Raw genomic sequence first — 12,920 nt, 5'->3', positions numbered from 1 at the left:
ATCAATACTTTTCTAAGCAATTATCTCTATTCAATATTAGTAGAAATAAATAAAATACTTATTCTCATATAAATTGTATAACAAATAAAATTTAATATATATGTATATTTTTATCGGGTATTACAAGTTGTTGTTTCTATCATGTTTTTTTTTTTATTGAAATTGGTTTTATTTTTGTAATTACTTTTTGATTTTTAGTTTTTATATTCAGTTTTACCCACAAAAGCATCTCATTAACAACCTAATTACAACCATCATACAAACAACTAACCTTGCATTTTAATCACTTATGTAATTTTGTTTGGTACATATTAATTTCAACTTTCTTTTAATTGATCTTGCAAACATTTAATTATTTAACTATAATATATGTCATTTGTATTTAATGATCATAATATCAATTCTTTATTATCAATATATGTAACGCCCCGATTTCTCGAGACGTCACACTAACTAGTCTGTTTAAAACCATTTAAGATAAAGACAATAAAAGACTTCTTTAATGAAAAATAACTAAGCATGAGATCTCATTATTTTTAAAACAAAACATTTATTTATTCATAACCTTAAAATATAAAGCTTTACAAAAATTATTTGAATCATATTCTTTAATGAAATATTTTTAAACCAAAACATCGTGACAATCCCCTAACATGTAATCCATGCCTCAAGCTCGCCATCCTCACTGTTTAGTTTTGTCTTTACCTGCACACAGAGTACCCGTGAGCTAACACCCACTAAGAAGAGCTATGTAGGACATAACCGCACCAACTAGATAACATAGTCATAAGTATAACAATATCACAACATCAAATCAATTCATACCATACTTGCATACATATAGCAACATGTCATATCACATATTATTCTCACATACAACACAACATCATATCACATTGTAATCTTAATGTTAGGGGTGAGCATCGGTCGGTTTGGTCGGCTTTTTTCTATATAAAAATCCAAAATTTGGTTTTCGGTTTGGATTGGTGCAATTTGAAAACCGACCGACCAATCCAGAACCTATATTAAAACCGACCGTTTTGAACCTCGTTTTGGTCAGTTTAAACCGACCAAACCGAACTTTTTTTTAAAAAAAAAAAAATAATCCAATTTATTCTATAAATATATTATTCTACATTTTACAACTACAATTCTTTTAACTTTAATATGAATAAAAAAATAATATAGTATTTTTTTTATATTATTAGTAACTATAATATATGAAAAAAACTTAATAAATTAATATATAATATATGTATAACGGTCGGTTTCGTTTTTTTCGGTTGGTTTATTACCAAAAAAAAAAAACCGACAGGTTAATAGCGGTTTTAACCGTTAGCAGTTTTTTCGGTTTTCGATTTTATCGGTTTCGGTTTTAACGGTGTTCGGTAGGTCGGTTTGAATGGTTTTTTCGGTTTTCTGGATTTTATGCTCACCCCTACTTAATGCATGCTATACTCACACACATAACACATAGTATCTTATCGCACATTTTCCTCACATACGATAATCTACTCCAACTCATATTGATCATACATGAAGTGTAACTTGCCCTGCCTTGTGCTGTTCTCACACTTGGCATCCAATAGGGCAATCCCTTATCACAAGTTGTACTCACCCATGATAGGATAACCTGTAAGTAAACCCATACAAGCAGCCAAAAATATATCCTGCAGTGCTATGCTCACACTAGCAGCAGCACCTATCCTATAAGTGCTATCCTCACACAAACAGTCAAAAGCCTTATCATTATCACACACTAATAACATTTGCATAAAACAACACTCTACCATAGAATAAAACATGTAAATACAAACCCATAATACAGTTCTATGTTTCAACATACACCCTGTGCACAAATGTCCACTCTTCTCACCTCAGTTGTTAAGACTCACCTCAGTTGTTAAAAACACCTTCTTGCTACTCCAAGAACCTCAATGAATTTCCTTGTTGAGAACAAGATCCTAAATATTAATTAACACAACAATACACTCAAAATACATTCAAGTATGAATCTTTGTACTCATACAGAAACTTACGTAAAATTACATAATACATAAATCAATTTCAATACATAAAGAATTTAAATTTATGTAGATAAACACATACAAAACTATCTAATTTCCTTATCTCAAATCCCGCTGCTTAAGACTTGTCATCTCGTCATTACTACCTATAACAACACATGGTTCAAGGCCCTAACATTAAAATTCGTACTCTTACAGTACAGCAGAAAGATCACTATTTTTGACCCACAAGTATACTAATTCAGTGAAAGTTGTCTTCATAAAAATTATAGGAAATTTCATTATCTTTCCAATGATATAAATATCATTAAAAATTGATTTAAAACGAGGAAGTTATGATTGTTTTACTCAAACTATTTCTGAGAAGAAATATAGAGTAACGAATTACACAACTTATAAAAAATACAAACTTTTGACATTGAATGGTTCAGAACTAGAAGATAACATCTTCATCAAATTTTTAGGAAATTAAATTACCTTTCCAATGATACCAAAATCTTTGAAATTGGAATTATATTCAAAGAGATATTTCAATTTTACCAAAACAGTTTTGCAAGAACAAGATTCTAGAAACGAATCACATGATATTGAAAAAAACTAACTTTTTGACATAGTATGACTTCGAATTAACAAAACTTTTCTTCATAAAACTTATGGGAAATTGAATAAGCGTTAAAACCACATATAAATCATTAAAAATGGATGAGAATTGAGAGAGTTATTGTATTTTAAGTGAAAGTACTTTTTCTAGAAATATAAAGAAAACGAATTACAACAATAGCAGAAAGATGATAATTTTCGACATAGAAGAACACCGAATTAGTGAATAGTTTCATGATAAAAATTTTAGATCATCAAATAAGCTTTCCAACGATACAAAAATCTCTAAAAATAGATAAATATCAAGACAGATATCATCACTTTACTGAAACTTGTTTTTTCTGAAAACGAAAAATATAATAGGTCTGAACCCCAGATAACATTTAGCATTATTGAGCAAGAAAATATTTCATATCTCTTCAAAACTTTCTATTTGATGTCTCAAGCCCGCAAGTCTTGATCGTAAATCTAAAACTTTAAGAATGAAGGTAGAAAAATAAGAAAAAGTGTAGAAGGTTTGAGAGGGGCAACCATGAAGAAGAATGAGACTTTGACTAATTGGTTTGGAGAGAAAAATAAAACGTTTAGGGTTTGATAAAAAAACATGTACTGAAGATTATGAGATATCATATTCTAATAGGTTTAGGTTAACTAGAAATAATAATATATAATAAAATGCTAAAATATTATTAAATCAACAAATATCTAATTTTTAAATTTAAAAAGTAAGCCCTCTATCTTGTAATTTTAGGCTCAATTTTGACCTAGATAACTTCCGAATTATGATATAACTATTTCTATAAATTTTATATATCTTTGAATTATCTTTTCAACTCCACTGGAATCACCTCAATCGGAGCTCTAAATCTCTAGATATGATCATTTTACTAAAACAGTTTTTAATCCTGCGAATTTATCCAAACCTACAAATTTTTTTAACATTCCATTATAAAGTTATTTAATGCACTGATACAATAAATTAAACCCACTAAATAATTTATAAAACTCTAATAGACTTTCATATTGGGCTTTAATTGGGTAATTATCCTAATTCGTAAAAACACCATAATTTTACCTTGACACTTACAATAATTTCAACTATGTTTAGAAATTTATCAATACTATTCTAAGCAATTATCTCTATTCACTATTTGTAGAAATAAATAAAATACTTATTCTCATAAAAATTGTATAACAAATAAAATTTAAAATACATGTATATTTTTACCGGGCATTACAATATATCTCCATATAAAAAGTTTCAGTTAAAATTTAACGAAACAACCAATAGAAATAATCAGTATGTTTATCTAAATGTTTCAGTATAGTTGTTTTTTGGTTGCTGTATAGTTGTATGTACTTCTATGTTGTAATTCTTCTGCAGGTCTTTTTGTTATGTCCCTTTTGCCCACACTTGCCACACTTGTTTTGCTTCTTTGTTTCCCAAGCTGCCGCCATTCTTCTTTTCCTCGGCCTTCCAGACTTGATTCTTTCTTTTGGAGGCAACACTATGATGTGTTCAAAAAAATTTTGTAGTTCCCATTCTCTAACGTTTTCAACTGGGTATACTATTTCTTCATATGTTTGCAGCCATGCTTTTGATGTGTAGTAGTGTGCACAGTAGTTGTATGTGTTTATGTTCAAGTCCTTCATGACGGTAACTGCATGGTTACATGGCATTTCATCTTTTTGAAATCTGTTGCATGTGCACGTCCTGTCCTTCAAGTTTACTATTCTTGTTCTGTCTTCATCTATCACCTCAAATAGGTTTTGATTTGCTGGTTTCACCTGCATGTTTTTTGAAGCAACTTTAAAACAACCAAAACACTATTGAAAACAACTCTTTTCAGTTTACTGGATGCGACCAATAATATCAACTTAGTGTTAGTTGCAATGACCGTACATAGTTCCCAATGAGTTTTTTCTCAGATGATGGTGTCAGCCTTGTTGTGCATTTTTGTGCCTCGTTTCTATTATTGTATGTCCACTCTTGTATTTGTGCCCTCAAGCACTCCATTAATGTTGTCACTAGTGTTTCCCTTGTTGCTAAATTTGCTGAGTTCAGTGCTTCAGCTATGTTAGATGTCATGGTAGAGTACCTATCATTTAAACAGTTTGTATCATCGTTCCATTTTTATAATACAACTCATATGCAACTCAAAAACAACCCAAATACAACGTTTTAAATATCAGAGTCTGTAAAACATGTTAAACTTTTTGTTTGTTTTACTTGTTGTTTTTTGAATGATACCTTGACCATTTTTCATGGCCAATCTGTTCCAGATACGGTCTTATGCGCTTATCCAAGTTGTCTAGCTCCCTCATATGAAATTCAAACTCCATTTCTGTGTAAGCTTTTGCGGCTGCAAAGAATGGACCTCTAAAATGCTTTGCATTTTTTTTTTAATTTTGTTTTCAGGTTGGATAAGAGGTGGAAGATGCAGTAGCCATGTGTTATTTCAGGGAATACTTTACTAGTTGCTTCGATGATGCTTTCATGTCTGTTTGATATTAGGCATTGATCTTCTCGAACCCTGAATGCTTCTTTTATTTTTTTTGAAGAACCACTCCCATGATTTATCGTTCTCAGAATCAACTATGCAGTATGCAAGTGGAAATATTTTCGATTCTGCATCTTGTGTGTTGGCAGTGAGCAACGTGCCTCCATACACGACCTTTAGGAATGTACTGTCAACAACGATGATTGGTTTGCAGTTTGTCCAACCTTTAATAGCAGCATTCAATGCAACAAATGCATATTTGAAACTATCATCATCTTGTTTCTCTATGTCGATTATCGTTCCTAAATTTCAATCAAACAGTATTTTCAAGCAACTGTTACTCAATTTAGCAACGCAAATACAACGTTTTCAGTTCAACAAATAATTTTGAAAAAAAATATTTTATGTTTTACCTGGATTTGTTTTCTGTAGCATGTACAGGTATCTTGGCAAGAGATTGTACGACTCTTTAGCATTTCCATGTAGCTGCGTTTGTGCTCGCTCTTTACTACGCCATGCTTTCATGTAATTCATCTTTATTCCGTATTTGTCTTTCATTTCTCCCTTTATGTCTGCCGGGCTGCACTTTGTTTTCAGGTTTAAGAATTTTGGTTTTACGAAATCTGCTATCAACTTTGCTGTAGCTTGTCGTTGATCTCCAAATCTTATTGGAACCACACATGTGTGTTCTTCTTGGTAGCTCCTTGTTATGAATGTGTCTGTGTTTCCATTTTTTGAAGCCTTTAAACTCCATTTGCAGTTTGTGTCCAAACACACTATGTTGTATTCTTTTGTGCAAGATTTCACTACTTTGTATTGAAATGTTTTCTTGATTGCAAAGTAGCATAGTGTATTTATCAATGTACCTTAGTCCTTGTAAATTTGTCCCTATTCTATTGTTTCATGTCTTTTGTCAGTGATGATAATCATTTCTGTGTTGTTGACTTCTTTTTCTTCTTCCTGGTTGTTTTCAAGTTGTTGTACCATTTCTGCAGCCACAAGCTTTGCGTAGTCGGTGAAGTCGAAATATTCATCTACTGCTATAATTTTTTCTCTGTTGTTTTTTGGTTGTTGTATGATTGATTCTGATGTCATGGTCCTTGTTTCTAGAAAAAATGTATCATCTTGAAATGATCCAATTGTGTGCGCAGATAGTTGTTGCTTGAAAGTTGTTGCTGGGTTGTTTCTTGGTTGCTACACATCTGTCTCTGCTGAGTTGTTGTCATACGATGCCATCATCATATTGTTGTACACCATTGTTTGGTTAGGTGGTGCTGTGTTGCTGATTTTGTTCACACACAATGGGTACCTTGTGAAATCAACCTCTTTGGTTAATAGCTTTATGTAGAACAATAGACTTTTGTCATCCTTGATTTGTAGTGGTTGACCTCCTTCCTTCAGTTGATATTTCAGTTGTATTTGTGTTGTTTCAGGGTTGCATTGGAGTTCTTCTATCATTATTCTAAGTAGTTCATCAAAAGTGCATTTGGTGGAAATTAATTCTCCACTTGATTCATATTCAACATAGTTTTTGTTGTCATCCCAATACCCATTGCTCTGTACCAAAATTTGTAATGGTTCTGTATCCTGAAATAATGTAAATTATTTATTTGTTTCAGTTTCAGTAATTACAAACAACTATTTCAATCTGGCAAAACAACTAATAAACAACTCTTTCCAGCAACAACTTTTGCAAATAACATTTCAATCTGGACGACTATTTAAATCTGTCAAATCAACTATTAAACAACTATTTTGAAGCATTCAGTAATTAATAAGAATAGATTCATCTTTTCTCGTTTGCAGATCCCAATCAACTATTATTTTACTGGAAAACAACCCATGAACAACTATTTACAGAATAAAACTCTGTAGCATCTATTTATATGCATTAATGTTTTTTTCATGCAAATCGTTGTTATTTTTTGTTCAGATTCACCAATATTTCATTATTATTTCAATTTATTTTGGTTTTCATTACTTAATAATAAATTTCAATTAATGTAGAATAAAATATTTGAGGATGTTCATGCAAAAATTGTATTACCTTCAATTCTTTATCTGATTCAATCATGGGTGAGTTTCAATGATTTCCAGATCTCATTCTCTTCGATTCTTCACCTTTTAACGCGATTTGCTTTTTGACTGAATGTTGTTTTTGATTTTTTTTTGTACAGCAATGGAGGTTGGATGATTTTTTTTTCTTTCCGTTTTTGTATTTGGATTTTTGGGATCTAAGTTGTTTTTCCTTGAGATCTACATTTTTTTTAGATCTTCCTAGTTTTGGAAGGAAAATGGTTGAGAATGGGTTGTTAAAGTTTGTCGGCTGGGTCACGAAGAAGATGGATGTCTCCGTTTTCCTTGGCCGGTATTTTTGTAATTAACAACTTTTAGTTTCTATTTTTGTTTATTTTCCTTTTTAGGTCATAAATGTAAATTTGTTCCATTTTTAGTTTATTATTGAAAAAATCCCTTTTTTTAAAGACTAATTAGCAATTTTTCCCCTCGAACTTTCACAAGTACTAAATCATACCCCTTGAAATTTTTTGGCCGTTAAAAATTTCTCCTCAACTATTAAGATTGTTAAATTTAAGGACTTTTGTCTAATTTTAGTAAAAAAATTCTAACATGGATGAAAGTTCAAGGGGCATGATTTAGTAGATATCAAAGTTTGAGGGGCATAATTTGGTAGATATCAAAGTTTGAGGGGCATAATTTGGTAGATATCAAAGTCTGGAGAGCATAATTTAGTACATAAACAATCACTGAAACAGTAAAATTGAATGAGATTAGACAAAAGTCCTTAAATCTAACAATGTCAATAGTTCAGGAGGAATTTTTAACGGCCAAAAAAGTTCAAAGGGTATAATTTGGTATATGTCAAAGTTCAGGAGGAAAAATTACTAATTTGTCTTTTTTAAATTATGAAAAATACATTAAAGATATAATATTTAAAGATGAAAAGCAAAACTTTGTAAATAATACTCTTTCCAAACAGTCTTTAATATTCTTTCAATAATTTTATACCCACAAATTACTGTAATTATCATAAACCACACAATAATGTGAGTTTTATAGCTCACAACATATTAACTTTTATATGGGTTTTTTTTTCGTAAATATGGAAAAATATGGTAAAATTTACTTCTATATGGTATAAATAAATAATGTAACAAAATATGGGATTAAAAAATAATTAAAGTACAAAAAATGAAAAAAAAAATAATAAATAAATTCAATAAAACTTGTAATAATATATTTTGTCAGAAAAGTCATTAGAAAATTTGTTGGTGTCGGAAAAGTCAATAGAAAAGTCATTGGTATCCAAAAAGTCATCGGAAAAGTCATAGTCACCGAAAAGTCACTGGAAAAGTCACCAAAAGTACATGTCTCAAATATAAATAAAAATAGAACTCGCTCAATAACATAATGAATAAAAACAAATAACTCAAACATGTTATAATTGAAATATAATCGGTTCTGTAACATAATGAATAAAAATAAATAATACAAAATAACTTAAACCAATTATAATTAAAATAGAATCAGTTCTATAACAGTACTATAATGAATAAAAACAAATAACGCGAAATGACTCAAACTGGTTATAACTAAAATAAAAACCAATTATATAACATAATGAATACAAACAAGTAACACGCAATAACTCAAACTGATTATAGTTAAAAAATAAAGAGAAAATCAGCTTCTAAAACACTGAAACATAAATTAAAAACAAAACTAGTTCCACAACAAAATACCTCATAACCCATAAAATCTTATAAAGCCAGTTATATTTTTTTAAGAAGAAAAAAAGTGGGGCTCAATCCTAAAAAATATTGAGGCATAAATATAAACAGAACTGATTTAATAACAAAATAAATAAATACAAATAATAACATACAATAACTCAAATATAATATAAAAAAACCGTTTATATTTATCAACTAGTTAAAAATTTAAGACAAATAAAATTAATTCTATAAAGCAACTAAGATAAAAACCTACACACAAAAACTAGTTAAATAAAAAAACTCAAACAAAAATTTTCATTCACCATGCTCCAACCTACAAAATAATTACACACATATATACCATATCTACACCAAAATAATGTTGGGTTTTGTGCCCTAAATAAAACTCATTTCAATATAATCAGATATACTTATTAATAAAGATCAGAAATAACATTTTATGGTTCATGGTTCACATGATTTATTTCATGATCATATATATAATGTATAAATTCTATTTAAGTCCAGAACGTATGAATTTGTTAATGACTATAGTGTTGTCAACACAGTGGAATATAATCTTGATTATATGTTCAAAAGTTTATTCCCTGATTTGTCAGTTTACTGGATTTAGACTGGCATGATAATCAGCGATAGGTATTCTTACACCTTGGATAAGTGGTATGTCCTTTCCAGGGCATTGGCAAAGTTTACAAGTATCAGATGTATGGAGTATACATCGGAAGGGACCGATATTGAACTTTGATTAGATATGTTAAAATTTACCGTAATATCTATTCAATTCAATATCACCTATTGATCCTAGATCAAATGATTTTAATCCTGATATGGTTAGGTTCGATCTCAAGAGCATTATACATGTTCTTTGATTTGTTAGTTAAGCCTACTTTTGGGTCATGGTGATACATACATTTTGGGAACATGATAGTATAATTGAGTGGGAGCGCTAACATAAATATAGAATCTATAACTTCTATAGGAATTTAGAAGTGAAACGATGATATCCTTCGAGCTTGGCTAAACATAGATAAATGGTTGAGATCTCATTTCACTTTGCAGAAATATCATTTATACGGAGCTAAGTGTTTTAAGGATAAAATACATTGAAGGTGTAACGGTAATTTAGTCCATATTCAATGTAGATCATCTATTAGAGGGTCATTGATCAAATTAGGATTATAACAATGGATAATTAATAGCGTATCTATATCGTGGAACATATAGAACGTTCTATATAACTGAGAGTGTAATTACAAGTGCTAAGAGTGGATTCAATAAGGAATTAATAAGTTAAGGAATTTACTTGGTAAATTCGGTTCGGCTTATTGGAAGCTCGGTTATATAGGCCTATGGTCCCCATACTAGTTGAGACCATACTGCTTGTAAGAATCAGTTAATTGATTTTAGTTAATCAATTATAATTCTAAGGTTAGACTATGTCTAGTTTATGAATTTTCACTAAGCAAGGGCAAAATTGTGAAGAATAGAGATTCTAGGTTTTATTTGTTAATTAAGAGACTTTATATGTCTAATTAATAAATACATTAAATGACAATATTATTTTATAATTAATTTTTAGTTATTAAATAATTAGAATTGGCATTTAAGTGGTTAAATTGGAAAAGTGGCGTTTTTGAGAAAATGGGATGGAAAAATGACAAAATGGCAAAATTGCAAGTGGGGCCCATTATCCTATCTATGGCAGGCCACAATTAATGAAATTTACCATTTATTTTTTCATTATTTTAATGCCAAATAAATCTAACCTAAACCTAGGTGGTTACCTATAAATAGATAGTGATGACTCACATTCACACTTAACTCTGTCAGATGAAAGTTGAGCCTTCTATTCTATACATAGCCGCCACCCTCTTCCTCTCTTTTCTTCTTCTATTTTCGAACCTTGAGTGAATGAGTGAGTGCCCACACACATCAAGTGGTATCTCAATCATAGTGTGGAAGATTGTGAAGAATCCAATCAACAAGAAGGAGAATCAAATTCAAGGAAGGAGAGAAAGAGATCTAGGTTCAGATCTTGGTGATGCTCTGCTACAGAAAGGAATCAAGGGCTAGAGATCTGAACGGAATGAGTCATTATATTCCGCTGCACCCAATGTAAGGTTTCCTAAACTTTATATGTGTTTATTTCATTGTTTCAGAATTCATATTAGGATGTTAATGAAACATATATGGTAGTAAATCTAGATCCTAGTAAAATATTTCCAACAAATAATTCATTCAATATGTTATATGACCGGTTCTATTTTAGTTATAACCGGTTTGAATTATTTTGTATTATTTATTTTTATTCATTGTAACACTGTTATAGAACTTGTTCTATTTTAAGTATAACTGGTTTGAGTTATTTTGTGTTATGTTACAGAACCGATTATATTTTAATTATAACTAGTTTGAGTTATTTTGTGTTATTTATTTTATTCATTATATTATATAACATGTTCTATTTTTATTTATATTTGAGACATCTACTTCTTGTGACTTTTCCAGTGACTTTTTCAGTAATGAAGACCTTTTCGGTAACTTTTTTGGGAACTGTTCTAATAATAGTGGCTTTTTTTGGCAACTTTTCTGGTGACAATAACTTTTCTGGCACCGATGACTTTCCGGCACCTGCAAATTCTCTGGCAAAACTTATTATTGTTTTGACAAATATGAGATTTCTATTTTTTTTTACAAAAATATAGTACAAAAAAACCCATATAAATGTAAAAAATTAAAAAAATCCATAACCTCATGATATTATTTCCATATATTGTCTAATTTCACTTATAATTTTGAAAACTCGCCCCTTGGAAAGGCATATATGATAAGACCATAATAGAAGCCCAAACATTCTTACATGCCTTTCGTTGGTATGCTGACGAGTGTTTCAATGTACTTATTATTGAAGCCAACATTGTTGCCCCTTGACTCTCCAAATATGCTTTAGGCTTAGACATGGAAGAAATTTGAATTAGGCGTAGACCTGTTTATTGTTTATTGTACCCTCAACTGATTTTCTTCATACTAATGGATAGGTGATAGGGCCTGAGAATTCTAAACTCAAGCACACAATGAAACAATAGCAAATAGTTAAAAATAGCAGCAAAGTAATAAGAGAATAGTAGCAAAATAGTAGCCAAACACTAAAAATGTATGTATTATATGTATGAGTACAGCAATTACAATTGTGGGGAGCCCTTAGGCCCTATTGCATACCCTCACTACTCCCTTACTCACTTATATATACTATTGTATTCTCTCCTAAACACTACCCCCAATACAAAGACTCAAATATCCTTTTATTTAATATATGCTAGCCCACCATACTAATCCTAGGGCCTAATATTACCAGCCGTCTGAAGTTCACCTTGTCCTCAAGGTGATTGATGAAATCACCCATGAGAGCCCCATGCTGTGTGCGACCTCTGTCAAAGAACCAGGCTCATAATGTGGTATTTTGTGATGTCCTTGATACACAGTTAGAATGTTGGAGTTGTATTTGGTGCCCTTTATCGAAAATCCAACTCTAGAATGACATTAGTAAAACACAAAAGTTTTACTTTGCAATAGTTTGTGATTTCCCCAATACCAGAAAATAGAGCCAAGGAAACTTGAATAGCTCTCCCACGACAAGACCAACAAGAACAAATCTGTCACCTATGGTTTTGTTAGAGTTGATGGACTGTAAGTCCCATGTCAAAGCTTCCTTTAGTCCATAACACCCCGTCCAGCTAGTTACGTAAGCAAATTCCAACCAAGTGACCACCAAAAATTTCTTTGAAATGCAGAAAACTCGACCCAAATCCCACACATGAAAGAACCAAATAGTTATGGAACTTATAGATTTTAAGTGACTGACTTTGCCTTCCTCTATATTTTTAAATGCACATAAACTAAAAAAATAATTGTATAATAAAAAAAACCACATAAAAATAAAAAAAAAAATTATAAAATATCTAAACAACAAAAAGAATAATACTTTTATTAATTAAATATTAATCACTCTACTCAAACTTAAACAAGGAAAATACATA

General features: G+C 30.5%; 2 protein-coding genes across 2 annotated transcripts; both read right to left on the bottom strand.

Moving 5' to 3' along the window:
* Window positions 1-3,989: 3,989 nt before the first annotated feature.
* LOC115696620 (uncharacterized) lies at window positions 3,990-4,970 on the bottom strand. The gene is made up of 3 exons (XM_030623514.1): window positions 4,879-4,970; window positions 4,531-4,726; window positions 3,990-4,415 (listed from the first exon to the last, which is right to left on the bottom strand). The coding sequence occupies exons 1-3, from the start codon at window positions 4,968-4,970 to the stop codon at window positions 3,990-3,992; spliced, it is 714 nt and encodes a 237-aa protein (XP_030479374.1).
* Window positions 4,971-5,122: 152 nt separating this feature from the next.
* LOC115696622 (uncharacterized) lies at window positions 5,123-6,223 on the bottom strand. The gene is made up of 3 exons (XM_030623515.1): window positions 6,113-6,223; window positions 5,542-5,956; window positions 5,123-5,430 (listed from the first exon to the last, which is right to left on the bottom strand). Exons 1-3 carry the CDS (start codon window positions 6,221-6,223, stop codon window positions 5,123-5,125), a joined length of 834 nt encoding a protein of 277 aa, XP_030479375.1.
* Window positions 6,224-12,920: the final 6,697 nt, after the last annotated feature.

The sequence above is a fragment of the Cannabis sativa genome, chromosome 7 (genome assembly GCF_029168945.1).
Source record: "Cannabis sativa cultivar Pink pepper isolate KNU-18-1 chromosome 7, ASM2916894v1, whole genome shotgun sequence".
NCBI lineage: Eukaryota > Viridiplantae > Streptophyta > Magnoliopsida > Rosales > Cannabaceae > Cannabis > Cannabis sativa.
This window is presented reverse-complemented; position numbering and strand designations above follow the sequence as displayed.

What these genes read in the sequence shown, in the direction of transcription:
- LOC115696620 (XM_030623514.1), bottom strand. Translation starts at nt 4,970, where the DNA reads ATGGAGTTTGAATTTCATATGAGGGAGCTAGACAACTTGGATAAGCGC. An exon ending in GGCCATGAAAAATGGTCAAG is followed by an intron (nt 4,727 to 4,878) that starts GTATCATTCAAA and finishes TTTAAATGATAG; the next exon opens with GTACTCTACCATGACATCTA. An exon ending in AAAAACTCATTGGGAACTAT is followed by an intron (nt 4,416 to 4,530) that starts GTACGGTCATTG and finishes AAAAACATGCAG; the next exon opens with GTGAAACCAGCAAATCAAAA.
- LOC115696622 (XM_030623515.1), bottom strand. Translation starts at nt 6,223, where the DNA reads ATGACATCAGAATCAATCATACAACAACCAAAAAACAACAGAGAAAAA. An exon ending in AGCTTGTGGCTGCAGAAATG is followed by an intron (nt 5,957 to 6,112) that starts GTACAACAACTT and finishes TTTGCAATCAAG; the next exon opens with AAAACATTTCAATACAAAGT. An exon ending in GCTACAGAAAACAAATCCAG is followed by an intron (nt 5,431 to 5,541) that starts GTAAAACATAAA and finishes ATTGAAATTTAG; the next exon opens with GAACGATAATCGACATAGAG.